This window comes from Centrocercus urophasianus, unplaced genomic scaffold (assembly GCF_019232065.1).
Source record: "Centrocercus urophasianus isolate 14NV4802_14NV808 unplaced genomic scaffold, USGS_Curo_1.0 seq_10, whole genome shotgun sequence".
Classification (NCBI taxonomy): domain Eukaryota; kingdom Metazoa; phylum Chordata; class Aves; order Galliformes; family Phasianidae; genus Centrocercus; species Centrocercus urophasianus.
The window spans coordinates 38,203,063-38,226,364 of NW_024884142.1; the positions used below are offsets into that span (position 1 = coordinate 38,203,063).

The 23,302-nt window shown below is 37.6% G+C and overlaps 1 protein-coding gene across 2 annotated transcripts in view; it reads right to left on the reverse strand.

Annotated features, from left to right (window-relative positions):
• Window positions 1-23,302, reverse strand: part of CDK19 (cyclin dependent kinase 19) — a 112,656-nt gene that overhangs the window by 42,215 nt on the left and 47,139 nt on the right. For both annotated transcript variants that reach the window (XM_042814240.1, XM_042814235.1), the window contains one exon: window positions 17,710-17,850. In XM_042814240.1, the coding sequence (XP_042670174.1) occupies window positions 17,710-17,850 (141 nt within the window). The remainder of the gene's footprint in view (window positions 1-17,709; window positions 17,851-23,302) is intronic.

Genomic DNA, 23,302 nt, shown 5'->3' on the forward strand with positions numbered 1-23,302 from the left:
CTTTTTAAAAGCGTAAGATACATAAGCATGACAGAATATTAACACAAGAAAATCTATGACTGATATAAGCTTGGGATGAGAATTTGAGAGAAGAAAATAAGATAATATGATTTATACCTTCCTCCTCACTGCTGGAACTCTTTATTTGTGTTACTTTGTTTCTGTTACAATATCCTGAAAATTAGATCTCATAATTGCTATGCCTAACAATTCCTCCAGTTACAGCACTAAATTCTTCTATTGTCAAATTCTGTGTTTGTTTGTATACAACATTCTGACTGCTTCTCTTATTTTAGTAGGGTTATTAAGACAGGCAAATGGAGCTTTTGGCCAATCTAAGTACAAATAATTGGCAATGAGACTACTGACACACTGATAAAACATTTTGTTAACTGCATTTCACAAAGTATCTTAGCCAGTAAAACTCCAACACCTCCATTCCCTTGGGAGCCTAGTACAGTCAAAGAATTAACAAAGCTTTTCTGACTGCAATAAATATACTATCAAATGAATAGATATAAAAGTAACCCATTTTCATCACAAACCTGATTCCTCTTGGATAGCTTAGATTGATTGAATTAGGTTGAAATATTAAAAGCTCTTTAATGGAAATTTCAAAGGAGGGAAAAAATAAGAAGTAGTGTGATTACTTAGAGTTTTCCCCAGATGGAGTAGGGGAAGCAAAAGCATCCCTTTTTGTCTGCAAACGGACATAGGAATATAGCTTAAGGGACAGAACTACAGAATTACTTCATTTTATTTCAGCATAGAAAGTTTCACCGAAATTTTGAAAAGAAGAAAAAGCATTAATATTTTAACAATTACATTTACATCTTAGCAGCATTTCATATTGTTTAATCAACTCTGACAGCTTTTACATACTCTGCCAGTTTATTATGTACTACAATACTGCTGCATTAATCTGCATCATTTAACCACTTCTCAGATATGCTGCCCTTGTTTGCTCATAATCTCAAGGAATAAAAGATGAGGACCCATCTTTCTGCCCTTCTTTCATACTGAGTCTGAACTGTAGAAGAATCTAATCTTCAGTCAGGTGATCAATTTGCGTGTACCCTATCTTCACAACAATCAATTTCAAGTAATTTTTTTTTTGTGTGTATTTACATGGCCATTCCAGTACACATAAAGGGCACCAAGCACACTGAACTGATATCTCTTGCTTTGCAAAACCATGAATCTGAGATAAGCAAGCTAGCACAATAACAGGAGGGAACACAAAGTACAGTGTGCTTTGCAGAAGAAATAGTGACTGTATAGATAGGGCTCAGGGAGTTTGATGTAATGGCAGGGCACAGACTTGGGGAACATCACCTTCCAAACAAATAATTTAAAAAAAAAAAAAACCACAAAATATCCCGAGTTGGAAGGGATGCACACAGGACCACTCAAAATTCAAACCCTACGTTTGAAAGCATTGTCCCAGCAGAACACAGTGGGACAATCCCTTCCATTTGCTAGCTAGTCACACAAAGCAATGGAGATAGCAGAAGCAAGGGAAAGAAACAAAGGAAACAAAGTGCAACCACAAGCACAGTTGGTGGAACCTAAGAAATGGATACATGCAGGAGAAACAAAAATTGGCCTAGAAAACAGAGATTGAAAACTCAATCTTAGTTCAGGAAAGCACATGTTATTTGAAGTTAGGATCTGGTAAGTCCCTTTTAAAAAAAAGTAATGAAGACAACGAATTATCCTTAAAGTCAAGCATTTACCACAGTTACTTACCAGTCATACATACACTCTAAGAGCTACGTTTTCTTGACTTGGAAAGGATAAATATTTTGATTTCTCAGTTACCACAGTATTTATGCAGCCCAGTAAACATTGATTTTCAATTGCTTTTTTAAAAACGTAAAACAGTTCTTTCTTTGTAGAATTGCATCTCTAATTTGTGTTGTGGTTTCAACAGTCACAGCTGTTCCACAGCAAGATGGAAGCAAAGGCCATAACGCCAGTACATACACTGCACTTGGGCATGAAAACTAGTTCTCACCATCCATGGACTTCTTCTATTGCGGTTTCTAGGTTTTCATTAGAAAAACACCATCCTGGCTTCTCTGCAATATAAAGAGTTTGGTCCTCTTGTACTTGAATCTATAAATCCAGACTACAAAGTGTTCATAAGACATGCTATTGCTCCTGGAAAATGCAAGCTTTCCTCATGCATTTGCTTAAGCAACTAAATGCAGTAGTGGCAGTACATTTCAACAGCACAAATGAGATGTAGCCTCTTTAGAAATAGTTTACATATACATCCATTAAGTAGTCACAACTACATTCTTAGATTTTCCTACTGGCATTTTTGTGTGTAGAATAACACATTTGGAATAGCCTTAGAAACTCATACAGCTAGACAAATAAATTATTTGGGTTAAGTGAAGCGTGAGCTGTCAGCATTTCAACTAACATATAGGCAATTACCATGGGCACAGTCTTAACATATGGTAGCTTGTTCCATTTCATGAAGAGATAAAGGTACCTCTTACAACAGGATGTCACTGGTAAAAGCACACCCACATGCAAGCAATTGACAGGTTTCTCACACTTGTACTCCCAATAAAATTGTCTCCATCAAGAAGACATGCTTGTGTCTGATCTGCAAGCCTCAAACAAAGAGGCTCTCCAGCTTAGATTCACCACGTGTCTGATGAACTAGCTGCAGCAAAGCAGTGGAAAAATTTCTGCAGAGTAATAATAAGTTTATCTGGTTGCTCCAATTTCTTACCATGTTGACAATGTCAACTTAAGATTGACACAATCGCACTTTGTCTCATTCATGAATATTCCATTAAGACTTCCAGAGTATTATGGCACCTCTCAGCCCCCAAAGTTACAATAATCCAGGTAAGATGAAAAATGTACTAAAAACACCTGATAGAGTGATTTGAAATGCTTACAGAAACAATAGTTTCATTAAAAGCTACACATTAGCTGGTAGAACATTCATCTTTCTATCCTAAAATTGCATCTTGATTTGTGGAAAAAGAAGAAAAAAAATGTTAGAATTAGCAGAAGTAACATGGAAGAAGCAAAGCACTTCTTAATGCCCATTTTGCAGGAGCATACAAGAGATTTAGGGAGAAAGAAATTAAATATTTATTTCACAATATTTAGCATGTCAGATGATAAAAGAATACTTCTCCAATATATTCCTAGTAATTTAATTTTTCATTTTATTATCAAATAAAAACTCAAAAGCCAGTTAAGTTAATAGATGCTTTCATGAACAAATACATTAGCTATTAATATTACTCATCCTCAGCGCAAACCAAGAAGTAGTTCTTTACACAAAATAAACAAGTGGTGCTTAAATATTTTAGGTAGCCAAATTAAGACAAGGTGCAGGAGTCTTTCATAAATTAACCACTTTTCAAATGACACGTGAGCACAAAACAAGAAAACAGTAATCTTAGAAAATTTTAACCTAACATGTTATCAGATTTATTAACTTGATCATGTCTCTGTAGTTATTTGCATGACTTTTGTAGTAGTTCTATAGTAAACATCAAAACTCCTCTTACATCTTGGACCGAAATTACTGTAGTGCATCTAATTCTTTGTAGGAGAGCTACTGTTGACTCGGAGTGTCTACAGAAAGTTTTCAGTAGAAATATAAAAGGTTTTGAAATCTATCATTAATCCAGGGCATTTCTGCACTGAAATCCATGGCTGAAGATATTCAGACATCTACAAACTCGCTGCACAAAATGACAGCAAATTTATTAGTGGTGATATGGGATCAGCTTGATACCTCCAAAAAAAAAGCTGTTGTCTATTTTTACACACACTTGCAATAATACTATAATATTTCAGGAAAGTTAACTTTTGTGGAGGTTTTCTGTTTGACATTCACTTCATAAGGGATTTCTATGTTAATCTCCAAATATTTTACAATAATTAAACTATTACAGATCAGAGCTACAGAACGTAGTAATTTATATACGTGACCTTGATTACACTAGTCATTCTTAAAGGCACTAACTGAAGTTAAAACCTGGAAAGCATAGAGTAAGACTTAGCACAAGTGCAACAGCCATAAGAAAGCTGTCCTCAAAGGCTTTTATGAGGCAGAATCATCATCACTGTTGGATCCACTACCAACTTCAGATAAACAAGACTTAGAGACCCTTGATTTTTAACGAATCTATAAGGTTCTTAACTAAGTATGGTAATTTAACTAGATTCTAAAATAAAGGAGGGTCACTGCATCTGGGATGAGTGAGCTTTTCCCTCTACACTGGTCAAAGTAAGCATGCAGAATTCTACCTATGAAAGCCAATGTAATCTCAAAGTTGTGAGGGCCAAAGGGAGAAGCAATAATTACTGACGTGAAGTTGAAGAAAGAGGAGTATTTCAGGGAAGTCAAAGCAGAGTCAAGATTATATGAGTAATGTTGAAGAGGTGGCAAAAGGCAGATCAACAGATAGAGGAATGTGGGCAGAGGAGCAGGAAGTTGGATGCGAATGAAAGATTTGTGTCAAGAAAGAAAACAGAAAAGAAGAGTTGTGAAGAGGGCTGTGTATGCCAAAACCTAAATCTTAAATAGTTCAGAGGTAATTATAATATTTTTCCATTCAACAATTATGCCATTTTTAAAAATGAAAAACAACTTGCATAGGCATGCGGAGGCTATGAAATACCGCCAATTCCTGAGAAATGTTCTATGATTCACGCAAAAAGCATGAGCACGTTGAAGTATGGCAGGTCAAGCTGTCCTAATCATTATTATATTTTTAGTTAAAGAGCTCCAAACATATAGTCTACCTCCAAAGACAGACATGTTTCTCCTAGCTGCTGCAAAGTTGCCCCAACTTCCCAGGAAAAAATTGCGTGTTTTTAGTCATCAAGGTTTATGTTTCACTTTGCTGTTGATGCTGCCAGTCAGTCTTTGGTTATTTTCACAAAACACTGAATGTTTTAAAATGTAAGTAAGCTTCCTTGGGATTTTTTTTTTTTATCATTATTGTTGCTTTTCAAACTTAGGACTCAGTTCCTATTCCTCAAAGCCAGACTACTATTCTCAAAAGCCTACTACGTGACTAGTTATCTCTGAAAAAATTAGCTTTCAGGAAATACCATTAGAGCAGAGCAGTGCTTACAGCAAGTCAAAGTCCTTCAACACAAGAGCTCAGAGGGACACAAGAACCTGGGAAGGACAAACAGATTACACAAACGGGCTTAAGTCCTCTGTTTGCTTCCAATTCTCTCTCCCACTCTGAGGGGACAGTGAGGGAACAACTGTGTGATGCTGAGCTGCCTGCCAGGTTAAACAACATATTCTGTCCTACGCTTTGTATGTGCTATAACTATAATCTAAAAAGCTTCTCTGTATTTGCAACAACCATTTTGAAAATAGTGAAGTTACAAACTTAGAGCATGTCTAGGGTACCTTATTGGAGTCAATAATAGACTTAATATCAATTTAATGACTGGTCATACAATTAAAAATCCAAAAGCTATCCAGCGATTTGACGACTTGAAATCTCTTACTAATAAAATGGAAAAGGATACTTGACCCCTATTCCTGAGCACCATGTTTTCCTAACACTGAAGTGTTTCTCACATACTAAACACCAAAGTAGACATGAACTATAGGAAGACTGAACCCAGAAGGTTGAATTATTTTGCTATCTCAACATACTGGAACCAGTTTAAAAAACAAACAAACAAACAAACACGAAGTCACTGAACGACATTTTAGTTACCAAATGTTATTTTAATGAAATAATCCTCAAAACCAGTATAAAACAGACACTTAAAAATTAACACAGTATCTGTCCAGTTGTTACAATGACAAACACTGGGCAATTTTATCTTACTTTTATGGAGCAGCAAGATATCAAAAGAGTGAGCATTTTTTTTCCAGATAGAAACATGCAGGTAAGCATGCTATTCAGTAACTAATACACCCTAGGCTGCCTTGCTATAACTTGTCTACACAGCCATACCCTCAGCTTTATTTCAATAGAAAAACTAAATTCAAATTACTCAAATACTGCAGTAGGGTTCCAAATTGCATGCACCAAGAAAAACAGCTGCAGCAGCTGAAAATGATACTGCCTCCAGCAGACTGCACCATCTCATTGCTGGAGATAATCACACAGACAGCACATGATGAATGTGGAGATACTCCTTCACCTGAGCCCCACCTTCACCCACAGTTAGGGCTGTGGCCTTTACTGCGTATTGGGGATGCCACCAACAGAGCTCTTGGTCCTCAGGTTGCTCAGATTACCTCCAAAAAGCAGGAATGTGATTTAGGCAATCCATTTCAAACACTGATAAAGACTTTTCAAGAGTGGTCTCATGTACACAACCTAGAGATGAGCGAGATGAGGATCATTCAACATTTATTTTTCCACCTATCTCTACACGACACAATAAAGACAACTGATTCACTGCTACCATGAATCTCCTGCATCCAGTTGTAGCTGTCCGTGCCCAGGAAGAATGGCTGTGCCTCAAGTTCCCAGGAGACACAGGGACAAGCACGGCTTCCAAGGACATCCCACATCCCAGACGCTGCCAGCCACACCAATACATCTGATCACAGTAAAATCAGTAAGAAGCTGCAACAAAATTATACTACTCAGATAACCAGAATTTGGAGCCCACACAATCTAAACACTACATTGTCAAGGCCAGACCGAATGCGGCCCTGTGGAGCCTTATCTGGGGGGAGGCAGCTGTGTCCACAGCTGAGTATTAGAACTGAGCTTTGTGTCCCTTCCAATTGAAGCCATTTCATGATTCTAGCATTTTCAACTGTTTGAACATGAAATTTATTTTTATGTATATGAAAGAATGCCATCACCCTCCCTAAAGAATGTGATAACCTGTTCTCTGTGAAGAAAGACGCCCTGTTTCTGCAAAGACCGCTCCACTTCTCTACTTGTACAAAAGGTTCCCTCCAGCTGACATGGCTGTGTTGCTTGCTACTGCAGCTACAGTAAGGTCAGTGGTTTCTGAAAAAGGATGGATGTCGGAAGAGACAAAGAGGCCTTGAGATAAGTTGAAATAGCAGCTGATCAGTCATCCAGTGCGCAGATGACATCGTTCACATGGAATGAAACTGAGGAAGAAACTACCATCCTTTGTTAGTCACAGCAGCTTACTGGATCACTGATCAGAGATATTTAATTTAAATGCAAGATCATTTGCAACATTATTACAACATCTCAGTAAAGCAGTAATGACTCCACTGTGCTGACAAATGAAGATTACACACAAAAGCAAGTAACGGGATGAACAAATGCAATGTTTCACAAATGCAATGTTTCCCTTTTTTTTTTTCTTGCATTTTTATCTGAATATTTCATGTTCTTGACTATTGTATGTGGTTACACACGGATTAGTTGTATTCAATGATTTTAACATACTTCTTATAAGCTTCACTGATTTCTTTGATTGTAAGTAACAACATGTCAACAACGTGATGTTTGCCCTATTCAGAAAGAATAACGAATCCAGTCAGGAAAAAAAAAAAAAAAGAGATACACACTTGTAACCACCGATACTATGCCAGAAGAGCTACTTTCTCCAAGAAGAGAGAAATAAAAACTTCTAAAAACTGCTGCTGAATTTGTTATTTTTCATTTAGAACACAAAATTCTGTTTGCTCACTCCAAGGGTCAGCTGCACCAGTAAGATTAAGTACATCATGGACTTACTAGAAAGCTTCCCAGAGCTGATGAAATCTGAATGGAGGCTATTGGAAAAGACGACATTTCTTCTGTTTTTTCTTTATCAACAAAATAAATACATACATTCTGGAACAACTTCAATATTTTTGTTCCCTTCTCGCCCTTTTCCCACCTCAGGAAAAGAGATATAAAGCTCACAGGAACCATATGTCATCTGTTGACTTTAGAAGTAAGACACAGCCAAAAAAACATTAAATCGGTACCTTTGTTTCTTCTGACTCATCTGAATTTATATCCAGCCAGAGTTTTATGGGCATAAGCTTGTTTCAGAACCCGAGGCAAAACATTTTTCTTTAACTGTAATTATTTTTATTACTAAAAATTAATCTACAAACATTTCCTTAATATTCTTGCCAGCAGCCAAAGGTATGCATTAGTCAATCTCAAAAAAATTGTTTTTTTCCACGTACTCAATAAATTAGATACTCTGTGCGTGTGTCATCAAAAGCCTTTTTAAAACATTTAAGTTGTTTTTACAGCCAAAGAAGAAAAATTGAAGTTCTGAGTTATGAAGAATGCAACGTTTTGAATAGAGGTCTCTCAATGAACAGAGCAGTACAGTATAGTAGGAAAGTACCTTCAAAGACCATCCAGTCCAACCTGACCACTCCAGGGCCAACCATAAGTTCCAGCATACCACTAAGGGCACTGTCCAAATGCCTCTTGAGCACAGACAATCACAGGGCATCAATCATCCATCTGGGCAAAATGTTCCAGTTTCTGACCAAACTCAGCCAAGAAACATCCCCAATGCCTAGTCTGAGCCTCTCCTGGCACAGTTTTGCACCATTCCCACCCTGCCATTAGTACCAAGGAGCAGAACCCAGCCTGATATTTTCACAGAACAGCCACGGTTGGAAGGGACCTCAAGGATCATGAATCTCCACCTACCCTGCCACATGCAGGGCCACCAACCTCCCCATTTTAATACTAGACAAGGCTGCCCAGGGCCCCATCCAATCTGGCCTTGAACACCTCTAGGGGGCATCCACAATATTTTAAGAAACAGAATGGCCCGGGTTGAAAAGGACCTCAGTGATCATCTATTTTCAATCCCACTGCCAAAGCCAGGGTAGCCAACCACTAGACCAGGCTGCCCAGAAAAAAAAGAAAAAAGTATATGCTAATAAAACTTCATTTACTTTTCAGCATGTAAAGTTTCTGGCTTGCTTGTCTGTGTACACTGACACAAACTACTGTTGTTCCTCAGCAATAAATAAAACGGTATACTCTCTCTTAACAGATCTAACAGAAGAAAATTGTGTTAACCCTACTGATAACAAATGCAAATCGCTTTATAAAACCAACCTTTTCAAATGTGTAGGTATAGCTTTCGCCTTCTTTATACTCAAAAATATGCAAGCTGTGTATAACCACTAATTAGGTTTTTGGACACATGACAGACCCCTCTACTATAAATGGATCACACATATGTGGGACTAAGAGGCCCTAACCCTTCCTGCAGAGTACTGGCCAATAGTGCACGTGGACACACCTCCATATGTCCTTCTCTCACACACCTTTACACACATCCAAAACACAAAATGGTAAGGATTACAGCTACAACTAGTGGTTTTAAAAGTGGTTGTAAGGACAGCAGCAGACAGAATGACTGGCTACTTATTTATAGAAGCTGAGTGCATGCCCAGTCGGGCATGTAGGGGCAGCCTTTCAAGCTGGTGCACAATCCCTGGCAGAGGACAGGACCCAGCCACTCCACATTCCTGCACAGCAGCTGGCTGGCAGGAGAGGGTGCAGGAATCCACAGCTAAATTTACCTTGGATATCAGCATGTTAAAAGGCCTTTTTTAGAAGGGCTGGTGAAAGAGGAGTTCCCTGCACTTGTCATTTTGCACTTTGTCTTCCAAAGCACAGTTTGCCTGCTTGATGAAATACAAACTGCAAGTTCAAAACCTGCTTCTGTTTTCCTGCATTTTAGGTAACTTTTCTGATTACCTGCTGGCCTGGAAAAATTTTGTGGGAGGGAACAGGGAGGAAGAGAGAGTTTAACTACTACACTATACATACTACTACATGTACTACTATACTATAAACTCATAACAATAAGCACTGAGAGATTTTTTGCATTTCAAAGGCTTTGACATGAAAGCAGAGGTAAAATTTAAAATTCTCAGTGAGCTCTTTTGATGTCTTCATACAAAATGCCATTTATTTTAATTCTTAGTCTTTGTTGGTACTTCCATCTCATTAGGATAAGAGTATCAAACAAAAAAAAAAATAGCTAACCAAATAAACCACAGATACGCTGTTTTCACTTAAAGGTTTCATGGCATATAAAGCAGTAAACTACAATTTCAATCCATAAAGAGCTACCAGATTGGGAAACAGAGGTAAAGACAGGTTAAATGAGGTGTGTAACGTGAGAGCAAAGTTCAAAGTCCATGCATGGATCCACGATAAGAGACTGCAGATTTACATAATGGCTACAGGATCATTACTTGGCTGAATTGACAACTGCATGAATAGCCAGCTGGTCAACTGAAAACCTGAAAACTCTTGGAGCTTTACTGAATTTAATAAAACTGAAATGACGGAAATTTACTGAAGTGCTAGTACGCACATAAACGAAGAATCACTTAAAACAGTCATTCTAAATTTTTTCAAATCTAGTAGTAAGATTTAATAATAGATTTTTTCAAATTAAAATTATCAGCAGAGTGAGAAGATAAAACACTAATCAGCTGAAGGACTTCTGAAGAGGCTGGACGTCCACAGGAGCTGCTGATTCCCACAGAAAGCCTCCTGGCAAGCCACTTCACTTCAGGCTTTCCCTTTCCAAGACAACAAAAAGCTCCAGGTGGCTGCAGCTCCAGACAGCCCTATGAGAGAAAAATCACCGCATTTTCCATCATGTGCAGCTTCTCAAAAGGCGCTGGGCTGCAAGACAGGGGAAAGCAGCTTGCCCCGTGTGCCCTGTATGCCAGGTCTCAGCTAGCACTGCCCACTTTACCAGCTTCTGGTGGCTCTTCTCAAAACGTACCATTGGAAAGGCACCACTTTTGTTTCTGCAGTGGTTGTCTACTTAGGGGATTTGCTAAGAAGGCTGAATCTGGAAGCTTACATGTCCAGTCATTCCAAAGGCTGTGTGTAGTCATTGTCTGTACGAACAGACATGATGGCTCAAAATTATATCAAACCTCAGCAGCCTGCTATGTCCTTCCACCAAAATTACCAGATTAGCACTCTATAAATTCTGCAGGTGACAGAAGCACATGAGCACTTTGTAATCTGCTCCAGGAAGAAACACAGACTGATTAGCTTAAGCACTTAATGAAAATAGCTTAATACTGATGACACAGTGCAGCAAAGTACAGAACATATATGCAATCCTCCCCTGATTTTAACGGGCAAGAAGATGGTAATAAAAAAGCTGGAGATGGAACACCAGTGCCAAGTTTTCAAATCACCATCATTGGATTCATCCAAAAAAAAAAAAAGAGAAAAGCAATTGCCTGCTGTCTCAAATTAAAACCCTTCTCTCTGACTGTTAGCTGCAGGGTGGGAGACGAGCCCCAGGGAACTTCGGAATGAAGTAATCAAAGTAAGGATGTGCAGCTAAGAGGTCACTCTCGTCTCAGCCCCCTCCCTGGGATGCTGTGCTCACTAGGAAAGGGGAGCAATCTTCCCAACAACTGTTCTTCAAAATCTGAAGCTTTGTACTTTCCAGGGAGTTGCAGAGAAGTGTTGAATTTGGGGGAAAAAAAAAGTAAGGGAAAACAACAAATAGAGAGCTGCACACTGGAGAAAAAATAAATATCTTTGAAAGCGAGTGTACTGAAATAAAGGGGGAGGAGGTTGCTTTGGAAAAAGAGGGTTGCGCTGACAAAACCACAGGAGAACATGGAAATTTCATCAGCTGAGCCCCACTCTGCAGCTGAAGTAGCAATGAGAGATTTAGGTGTGACTGGACTGAAGAGATGGAACATCACAAAAATCATAAAAGCAAGTCTTCTCTACCAGCGAGAAAAGTGATGCACAGTGGAGTAGCTTACAAGGCAGGTACAGAGAGTACTGTAAGAGAACTGCAGAAACAGGAAAACTTCTGTTGGCTTTTCTCTTTGCCCTCTCCCTTCTAGCTTCTGAAAATATCCTTCTTTGGATTAGTTTGGTTTAGTGAGATTGCTTTTACCTGTTTTTCTTCCCTGTTTTCTACTTCAACACAGTATACTTCAGTCAGAATCCAAACACACGCACACAGTTACTACCTCTACTCTGCTGTGTGCTTAACAGTTTCATATCTCTAAAATATTTGCTGAGTGACAAAAACAATCCTATAGCTTTCACTACAACTGCCTTGCTTCACTGAACAATACCATGATAAGAGCTGTTCTGCAGTACACAAGGACCCTACATCCAGAATTTTCTTCACGATTAAGTCACTTGGTTACAGAAGTCTGACATGTCACCACCACCCATCTGCTTCCACAACTGAAGTAGGAAAAGTCCCCCTTCCTTGCAACTACAGCTCCTGGTCAGGATATTTGCTTTAAATGCCAAAGAAAGTATACTTATACTGGCAGAATAATCTGGAGGACTTGAAAAACAAGCTCCCTCAACTTTTTGTCACATTGGCAAAAATATTCTTTCAAAGAACTGTAACTAGATTCCTCACAAAATGCAATTCAAACCTCCAAAATTTCACACTTCTCATACGTTCAATAAAACAATAATAAATTTCTGGCGCTTATATTATTTTTCCTCAGGCACCAATAAATTTCCAGCTATCCAAATGATTGTGGGAGAGGAAAATTACTGATCACATGTGTAACACTGCCAGCAGACTATGAACAACATCACTGAAGATGAAAGTCTCCACTCTCTCTTATGTCTTACCCTCATCCACTTGGCTTCCACACATAAAACCATCTTGCCCACATACCCACCCTACACCACCATTTTTGCAACTGTCAACTGAACTTTTTAACTTGCATTAGTGCTATACACCCCAGGTTGGAGGAAAATAAGTAGAGGAGAACAGAAAAGACTAGAAGCAGCATGGCCTCCTGCTACATCACTAGGAATTTGCATTTTGAACATAGTTCAGGGAACAACCATGTCTACAATCCACTCTTGCTTGTACCTACATCTTCAAGAATGGTACAAAATGATTAGATTGAAATAAAATGTTCTAAATCTCTGCAATGTTACAACTCACAGATGCCTTTTTGCAGAACACAGATTTTTACTATAAGCTTATCTCCTTACTTGTAAAAGGACATGCATCAAATAAAACATTCTAAAGCTACAGAGATGCAAGCAAGAAAAAAAACAGGAAGTTATTGATCAGTGAGTTTTTAATAGTAAAAGCACTTCAGGAGGTTGGCTCATTTTGACAAGTGAATTTAGTGGGGGGAGGAGGGGAAGGGAGTGAGACAACCATGCTTCTCTGTGAATTTAATTTCCAACATTTGTTTTCAATCAGTATTTTTAATAACATTAGGTAGAAATCTAGAGAAAGACTCAGAACAAGTAGAATCTTACACATCTACTCAGTGAGGTTTCTGTGCACTTCAAACGTCTCTTGGAGATAATACCCCCAGCTCCAGGAGAGTGTGCCCAATTTACAAATAGAAATTACATTTCTCAGGTTCTAAAGGAAGTGCACAAGCAACTAACATTAACCACCAAAGGCTTAATAGCACAAGAAAAACTGCTAGAATACTCTTTTGGTAATACAAACACACACTGTGAACAGTAAATGGAAGATCTCCATTTTCAGATGCCTCACAAAGTAAAGCCCTTGCTGAACCATCCTCTAGGATCTCAGTAATTCACATGCAGGGGAGAAGTGGACGAGCAAATCACAATACTCCGAATTATTGCACTGTACACCTTGCATCTTCTAACTTGATGCTGACTCAAGCTACTGAGCACAACTTAGGGATTTCCTTCAAGTAGATAGCCTGTGATTTCTGCAGAACCTCCTAAAATCCGGAGATGAGTATCAAAAGGATACTTTGAAAGGATGGGGCCCTGGGCAACCTGGAATAGTACCAGATCTGGAGGTTGGCAGCGCTGCTTGTGGCTGGGGGCTTGGAACTTGGTGATCCTTGGGGTCCCTGCCAAACCAAGCCATTCTATGGCTTTCTAATATCTACATTAATAACGCTTTTTCTTAACGAAAGGCTCTAGAAGCTAGCAGAGCCTGCCAAGTCTCCTTCCCTTCCTCTCTCCTCTCACAAGTGGCTTTCAAGAATGCTACTATGTTGAAAACACAAAATTATCTTTGCCCAACAACATGTAATCCAACAACAAAACACCATCTCAAACAACTTGATAGGAGAAAAATCTTAAGTGCTTTTTATAGTCATATCAATTCCAAGGTAAACAATCTGACACCATGATATTCAAAGAAATAAAATTCTGATACTCCTGTCCCATATTCTGCACTGGTTTTAATCTTACCCTACAGAAAGTTGCTGCTAAGTATTCCTAAATGATGAAATTTAACAGCTAAGCAAAAAAAAAAAAAGTTACACCTTAAAGCCATCTCACCCCTTACAGCTATTTCCAGAATAAGAAAACTAGAAACAAAATACTTGAACATCATGAGAAATTAAACTACATAGTACATTAGATTATTTTCTTATTTCTAGATGTACAAGTACAAGCATACCTGGTATTATAATTTGCCTTAGTTTGGGTACTTTCCTAAAATTGGACTTGTGTTGAGGGAGTTTAATCTGAAATAAATCTTACACCAGAACTGGTTAAAGGTAAACACTAATTTAGAGTTGAAATTTAACTAAATCTTTCAAAAACTTTGCACTTTCATGCAAGTTTAAAGGAGCATTTTAGCAATAGACTGAATTGGTATAATGGAAGGTGATGCCAGAACAACCTGCTCTGGTTTCTGCCACCATCTTCAATCTCAGGCTTCTTTTGCACCTTCTGCTGCACACATCCCAGTGAGATTGTTCATGGATCACAAATAACTCATTCTGCAAGAGAAAAGCAAATGCTTTCTGCTGACTTAGCTCCCTGACTGAGCTTACCATAAGTTAGATAAGTGTCACCTGTCAGCTAACTAAAATAGGTGATAATACCATGGCAATATTGAAGAAAAGACTGTGACTGTCTCCTTGTGGCAGAAACTATCCCTTAACTCATGCCCAAGGACATGGTATGTATTGCAAGCCTGTAAGTTCATTCTGCTTGCTCACCAGCTTTGTTACTCTTTAATGATTTTGCTGGCTACTGCCAATCCTAAAAACTGCTTCAGAGTAACAATTTTACCTACCTAGCAATATGAATCCATTTAGAAAAAAAAAAAAATCTTATAAAAGATTTATGTTATAAAATTTTATAAAAGAATAATTATATTATAAGAATTATTATAAATTTATAAAAGAATGAATTTTATAAAAATTTTATAAAATTATAAAAGATTTATGTTATAAAAATAACATTTGTTATTCTATCTCAGGATATTTAAGTTAAGATAACACCAAACTAAGATTTAAATGATGTTACTAATGCTCCTCAAATAGTTCAAAGCAAGTTCTCTACAAAATATCTAACTTGTAATCTTTCTACTTTTTATTGCAACATTTGTTGAATAAACTCTAAAGGTCATTTCCATAGCTGAGGGAAATTTGAGTAATATCATCAAAAATACTCTTAGAGAATCTAATTTAAAAAAAAAAATAATAATAACACCACTTCTATGGATGTTATCCTTGGACTATATCCAAATGCACGCTAAAAATAGTAGGAACAGAGTTATATTAAACCAGGAAAGCACAAGGTGTCTTGATGCAAAATATTGGTTTACATAAAAATAGAAAATATTTTTCCCATGGAAGTAAACTAAAACAGCCAAGGGAAAAAACACCAGACCAATTACTCCTCATCTTAACAAGACGTTGTATGTTTATTTCTTGTTATTACACAAGAAATTCATGCTAGTGAAATTGGGCCTGAGGTAGCAGAAAAAGCAAAAATTACAAGTACGATTTTATGAATAAAAATCATAGAATGGTTTGGGCTGGAAGGGACCTTTAAGATCATGTAGTTCCAATCCCATTTCTATAGGCAGAAACATCTCCCACTAGATCAGATAATCACAAAAATTTTGGTTAACTGAGAATTTAAGTTGTTAACTAGACAAACACAACACCTCCTAATTTCGAAAGCAGACATGACACATACAAAATACCATCACTTCTTATCAGTGGTTAAGATACAAGCCAACAATTTGAAATACCTGAATTCTTCAGAGATGGACAATGATTTTTTAAAAAGCTAACAATTATGAATATACTTCCACATCACTACTGTACCAAGGCAATTTTTAACCTTTTCCTTTCTCTCACAGAGGCACTGAAGAATTAAACTTATTTACATGGGAACACATTAGATTCAGCCAATTTCCATTCTCCCTTCCCAATTATTACTACATCACCCAAGCATTATCACACCAGCGATATGAAAAATAGTCTTTCATGAAAAGCAACCCTTACTTCTCAAAGCTCCAAGAGAAATGATTAACATCAGGCACCAGATTGGTTGCAACACAACAATTGATAAAACTTGCAAAGGAGCAGCACAGGTCATGGTGCTACAGGATAGAAATAGTTTTATGAATACATATTCTTCCATTAAACATAGCTGAACATAGACTTTTCAGGTGCTCCTTTTTAAACTGTGCCTGATTACATCTCAGCTTTCTGGCAAAACAACAGCTGTCTCCATAGGAAAGGAGTAATTGTAGCACAGAAGTCAAAGATGTATTTGCACTTGCTTCCTGCTTTTGCTCACGGCTACCAATCCGAAAACAACAATAAAAGCCCACAAGTATGCTAACATCTGGAATTTATCAGAAAGGTCAACAATAAATAACAAAGAATGAGGTAAAAAAAAAAAAAAAAAGTGATCCATACCAAAACTTGAGCCCTAATTTCAGCCACTTATCAAAATTAAATAAACTTTATTTCAGAAAATATCTGTGATTTCCATTCCAGAGCTGCCTCAATTCGCTCATAGCTTTTAAGAAAACATTCAGTCCACATCCAAAAATTAATCTGAGCACATAACTACTATTAAGTACTTGAGAATAATCTATGTCTTGCTTACAAAACTAAATAAATGATTAGAAGCTTCTGGACATGCAAAACCATTTTGACTGACTAGGGCAACTATGAGAAACATTGAAACAACAGCAGTCACTTCATACACAGATCACACTACACTTCCCACCATAATTCCTACTGATCTTACTCTATCAATGCAGCGTAACTACAAGAAAGGATCTGGAATATTAACCACCACGTAATTGGTATGCTTCATGCTCAAAAATTCAGTTATAATGCAATATCAGCAGACACTATGCCCATGTTGACATTCTTCTTTTTTATAACCACTGCAAGAGATCACTTAAGCATTAGGAGCGATGGGAAATTTTAAGGGAAAAAGGGTAACTAAGACAAGGCAACCGGCTGCCCTTGTAATCTGCAATCAACTTGAAGAGCCACACCAGGTCATGGGAAATTTCTAAGACGACAATCCTTTCAAAGTTCTTTTCCCACGGTCAGAAAAAAATACCACACGGAAAAGAAACACTCCATGAAAAAACTACTCTCTCACTATCTTTTATAGTAACTTGTACGTAAGCCGAACAATGTACAAAGGTAGCAATCACCTTTCTAGTTAAGTGCCTTTTCAAAGTAGTGCACAAACCTCTAAGAATGTTCAACTGATATATTATCAGCTGGCTCATGCACTGTTTGCGGATATTGACATTTGCAATCCTTTCACCGGATCTGTTGTCATTGTTTGAGCTCAGATGACTCAGACACAAACAACGCTATTTTCATGTTTAAAATCACCACTGGTCTCCCACAACAATAACAGGAAGAACTGTACGGATCGATATGCAAGATTACTAACAGGGACTTTTCTCCTCCTACCCAACAAGACACACGTAAAACTTTCTTAACCAGGTAAAGCATGCTGCACTTACCAGATCTCTATGAAGCACCCAGTTCGCATGGAGGTAATGGATTCCATCAAGGATCTGGTAGAGTAGTGATTTAACCATAGATCTTGGCAATTGCATGGGCTTTTTATTTGCTTTTGAGGCACGGTGAAACTTGATTATATGCTAGAAATAAAACAAGCAGAAACGTAAGCTTGTTAGACAACAAAAAAAGAAAATCTTCCAACTTAAAAAAAACTATTAACAATAAGTAATGGAATGAAATGCAAAGTCTGTTGAACTTTGCAATTAAAAAGTAACAGAGTGAGGTGCTCCCAACATCCTTAAACTGTTTTGATCCTCTCAGTTGCTTGAAAAATAGCTGTCAAGCTTTTGATAATTTCTGAAGACTAGCTACTTACCTCCAGTAACATTTCTTGTTCATTCTCCTCCCTCCCTCCTCCCACCATTCCACCTGGGATCCTCCTATCCTCACTGCTGCTAGATCAGAAGCTTCTAAACCAGCAGCACCTATTGGAAAGAGACTTGCACTCCATGTTTCCACATCTTCTATAAAAACCCAGAACCAAGTACCCACCACTACACTTCAATATTGCCCCTAAATAAGAACCTAGCAGAGAAAACTGCAACAGAACAAAAAATCCACATTATTAGGGTGAGATCATGAGCAAGCATCTAAAGATCTTCAAAGTTTTGGCCATATACTTCACTGATGAAGATAAGCCAGTGGTTCTTGAATTACAGAAGTCAGTCAGTCCACAGGACAACAAATACTACTTGAAACTGAGCCCAGGGAATGCAAAATGGATCCCAGCATAAGTCAGTTGAAAGATTAAGAAAAAAAGAATGACAAGATTACTGACATATCATGAAATATTCATAAACTGATTAATATTTATTGTAAGATCTATGTGAAGATCATGTGTCAGGTTTGATTTTGCTGCACCATACAGCAAGAAATAAAATGGGATGAGGCCTTTCTACCTTTTCAATCCTCAGACAAGGTGGAGCTATGCAAGGGACAAACTGATTTTAACACACTGCCACTAAGCAAAAACTTATTCATTCTGATAAAACAAAAAAAAAAAAAAAAAAAAAAACCCTTACTCTTTTCGAAGTAGATTCAAAGAAGCATTTCAAATAACAAAACAGCTTTCAATTACACACTTTTTGTGAGAACAAAGTTGTAAAGACAGTTCGCAGTTGTAACAAAAGCTATTCCAGTGTTAATCTTTAGTGTGGCAAGACTACTAATTACCCCATTTTTGAACAGGATTTGTCCAGTTTCAGATCATCCTCCTCCAAATTTAGGCGACAGCCAATAGTTAGACCTCCACCACCACTCCACATTATGACTATCACTACCAATCCAAATAGAAATGGTTATGGGTTAATGTTTCCTCATGAATAATGTCACCTCTGGCTCTCACCAGAACCTCAGCAACTTCCAATACTTCAGCCGCTGTTAAATTGTAGTTAGCAAAGTTATAGATACTACTATTTAAAAAGAAATTAAGAAGCAAAATCAAGTGCTTATTTCCAATCAACACTAATGTTTCCATTGATACTTCTTACAACGCATAAAACAGGAGTGCCTTTATATTAAAAAAAAAGTTTAAAAATAATCTGTAGGATTAATAGATTTTAATATATAAATGGACACTAAAAAACAAAGCTCTTGGTACCTGATTCTTTAATTGTACAATCACTCTGAAAACAATAAAGGAAAGATTTAAGGAATAATTTCCCTGGACACATTTTCACACGTCATGTCACAAAAAGATTGTCAGAACTTCAACTCAGAATCCGTATCTTCCAGCACTGTACAATGTCACTGGATAACAACTTTCATGTGTTACTACAATATGATTTAAAAAGCAGTAACCACTCTCTAAAACTCAAAATTAATATCTTTATATTAAATTATTAAAAAAAAAAAATACAAGAGCACCACAAGGCAAGAGTTTCAGCACACAGACCCACAAGCCAATCTGAGCCCTTTTTCAAAACACATAAAACCACTAAACAGGATTTCTCTACCCATTTGAAAATTGATTAGAATCCACAGAAAACATTCATATTATAATAAAGGTATACAAAAGAGTCTGCAAAATGGTCTCATAGACCACAACACAACTAAATTAGCACCTCAGGAGGAACTTTACACCTCTAGCCCCAGTAAAGATGCTTGAGTTGCATCTCCTAAATGCAACAACACTAGGCCAGGACCTCTGGTTTCTGCCCTACCCTCCCATGTTCCTGCCTGCTTTCTTCTGAAGAACCAAGAAACCTGATTTTCTTTCTTTCAATACTCAGAACACTGTTGTTTAGTGGACTTCTGTACGGCTCCAGTTCAGGGTCAGTTCTCTGCCCTAAAAATTGACATTTTCATCAATTACTTGGATACAGGACTTGAAGGCATATGATGTAGATTTGCCAATGATACTAAATTATGAGGACGTGTTGATTCCTTCATGGGCAGAGAGGCCTTGAAGAGAGATCTTGACAAACGAGAGGGCTGGGGAATGACCCAGCACGAAATTTAACAAGAACAAGCGCTAGATTCTGCAACTAGAACAGGGGCAGCTCTAACTACATGTACAAACTCAAGGGGGTCAAGAGGCTGAAGAGTAGCCCTGTGAAAAGGGATCTACGGGTTCCAGTGACAGTAAGATGAAATTAAGTCAGCAGTGTATCCTGGCAGCCAGAAGAGCCAACTGTACCTTTGTCTGGAGAGCAAGGAGACTTAATTTAGACAGTGGTTGCAGTGACTGCCTTGAACCTTCTCCCAGTGATAAAGTAAGTACCTGCACAAGATGTGCAGCCATGACAAGCGCCTGAGTTGCTAGAAGTAGTTAAAAGATTGAATAACATTAGAGGTGCAGTGAGATCTGTTAATAATCATAATCCTATAGCAGCTAACAGTGAAAAGAAGTACCTTAGTCCCTGGTGCCAAAGAAAAGCCAAAGTCCTCACACGCACTTCAGTCCTCACTCTCCAACTTCACTACCAAACCTGATACAAAGCTTATGGCAGTAGACACCCAAGATACTTATGACCAAGATCTGCAAGAAAACATACTTACAGCCACCAGTGAATACTGTAAAAAGAAACAAGTACTTGTAATGTGTAACTCCCTGTTAAAAGGCACAGAGGCTCCCTTCAACCAGTCCAACTGAGTCTCAAGAGACACGCTTTCTCCCCATAACCAAGAACTAGGACAACTTTACAATCAGAAAGATTAATATGGTAGAAAGCTGATAGAGGAGCATAACAGCAAAGAGACTAGCAAAGATGGAATGGTGTTACAAAGGGAAAGGAAAGATCTCACCCATCTCTGAAGATCTAGGCTTGCAGTAAGGACTCCACAAGGGACAGATCTCTAACTAGAGATCCTTCCTCAGTGGCAGTCAGCCCTTAAATGCAGTCTAAGAGAGGTGGAGCCAGGCTCCACTCCTTCTGGTCACACAAATGAATTGCCTTCACCTGTGCTCCCAGGGCTGACCCAGCCCTTTCCCCAGGTGTTCAACCAGTGGTTCAAGCCATAACTCAGTTACCATACAGACACTGCCAAAAGAAAAGAAAATATACTTATGACTCATGGAACAGTATTCAGTCTACTAGTTCATGCACCTTGTATGTTACCAAAAGTGTTGAAATAGGCTTGAAAATTGGCTTATGAGGAACTATGTACATTTTCTGAACCTTCCACCATAAGCAATTTAAACAGAACACGAGACAATACAGCTCAAATTCATTTAGTTTGTTCCAAGAAAATCCCTAGTATATACACCCAGTACCCAAATGAGCACTCAAAAAGATCCTAATTTTAGTCTGCTTGTAAGCAAGTCAAACTTATGCACACTGTGGTAGTGTCATCTCATTCCTGATTCCAAGAGCTGCTGTTTACTACAACAGTGGTCAAACAAACAAACAAGCTACATTCAGAAGTTCTCATGAAATTAAGTCCCTAAAAGTGGCATTTCACATGTGTCTGACTAAAAACGTTGCAATATGGGCTGCTACCTCAACAGACATGAGATGATTCACGCAGAAGCTCGATCTTAAGACACAACTCACTGGAAAACCAGATTTCTTGAGTTCTACTGCTTAAATATATTTATTTTTTAATTACATGCATCTCCACCAAACTGAAACAATCTTTTCAAAGCGGGTGCCTCTCCCTGCTGAAGTAAATTGTCTGTGTGCTCTTATTCTCAACAAAATACTTTTTACATATACCCTCAACCAACTTCTGATAAAAGAATACAATTATGTCAGTCAATTTCAATACACCAGTAAAATTAGGCTTTATTATTAAAGAGATGAAGGTTTGATACACATTAAACCTGTGCCAGGGTAAAGAGGATGATTCAGATTACATGGCATCAAGTCTTCTCTCTTCAACGATCAGTACTCAAATACTGTTATATATCAAATGTAAAGCACTTGAAAGGCGAAGGAAAAATAAGAATCTGGAAATGCTAAACATGCATTGTTTGCACAATTTTCAAAAACAGGAAAAAAAGACAGACCCAATTATCTTAATTCACATTTGTTTGCTGTTTCAGGCCTAAGCATAGAACTGATTTCAGGCACTAATGTTTAGACTAAAAAAAATTCTGTTGAGGGTATATCACAAACTAAACTCATATCAAAACAAAAATGGATAGAAGTACTTCTACTGACATTGCATGCATTTCCAATTTCAGCTACATTATGACAGTCAACACATACTAGCCCACACAAAAGAGAAGAGATAAAAATACGTTTCAGTTCCCTCCTTCTTAACAATGCTGTTACATGGTTGTTCTTTAGAATCCCTTTAACTCAAATTGCCAATGAAAAAAAAAAAATCAATTTTCAAGAGACAAAAGGTCAACATTTTGACAGCGAAAGAAGCTTTAACATTCTACGTTTTGATAAACCTGACTTCCTTTAAATATTTATACTTTGAAGCATAGTGAACATAAAACAGATTCAGTATTGTTTTCCCAGGTTTTGTAGGGGTCTCTCTAGTTCTTCCAATTAAGACCAAAATACGTTCAGAAAACAAAACAAAACAAAACAAGAACAACCTTCAAACAGCAATAAAGTCAGAATTCAATCACCCTTTCACTATATACCTGAAATATCCAGTATTCATGTCACTGCTAAATACAAATTATCCTTCAATTCCCACAACCCTGGCAAAAAATAAAGTGAAATAAGGTAAGTGTGAAGTGATTCTCAGACAAGACTACTATCAACAAGGAATGGTGTTGCCATCTGCAAGACGTTCAGCCAGCACTTTTGTGTCAAAAATAACCCCATCTATTTGGAAAGGATAAATCATGCCATAAAGATGACTTTCCATAACAATGCCTGTTGATAAAAATCATATCTTCAAAGCCCACTCTCTTTTGCCCCCATAAATCTTATATTCTTCTATCTTCTAGCAGAATCCTTCATTGCTAAAGACATGTGACAACAGAAGACTACACAGAGAATTGCCTAGTGGACTGGAACTGGATTAAGAGAAAAATACACACATGACTACAGAAAATTAGAAGAGAAATATAAAGCTACTACACTGAGAAAGGTATTTTAACACAAATAAAAATATCTGTAATCAACA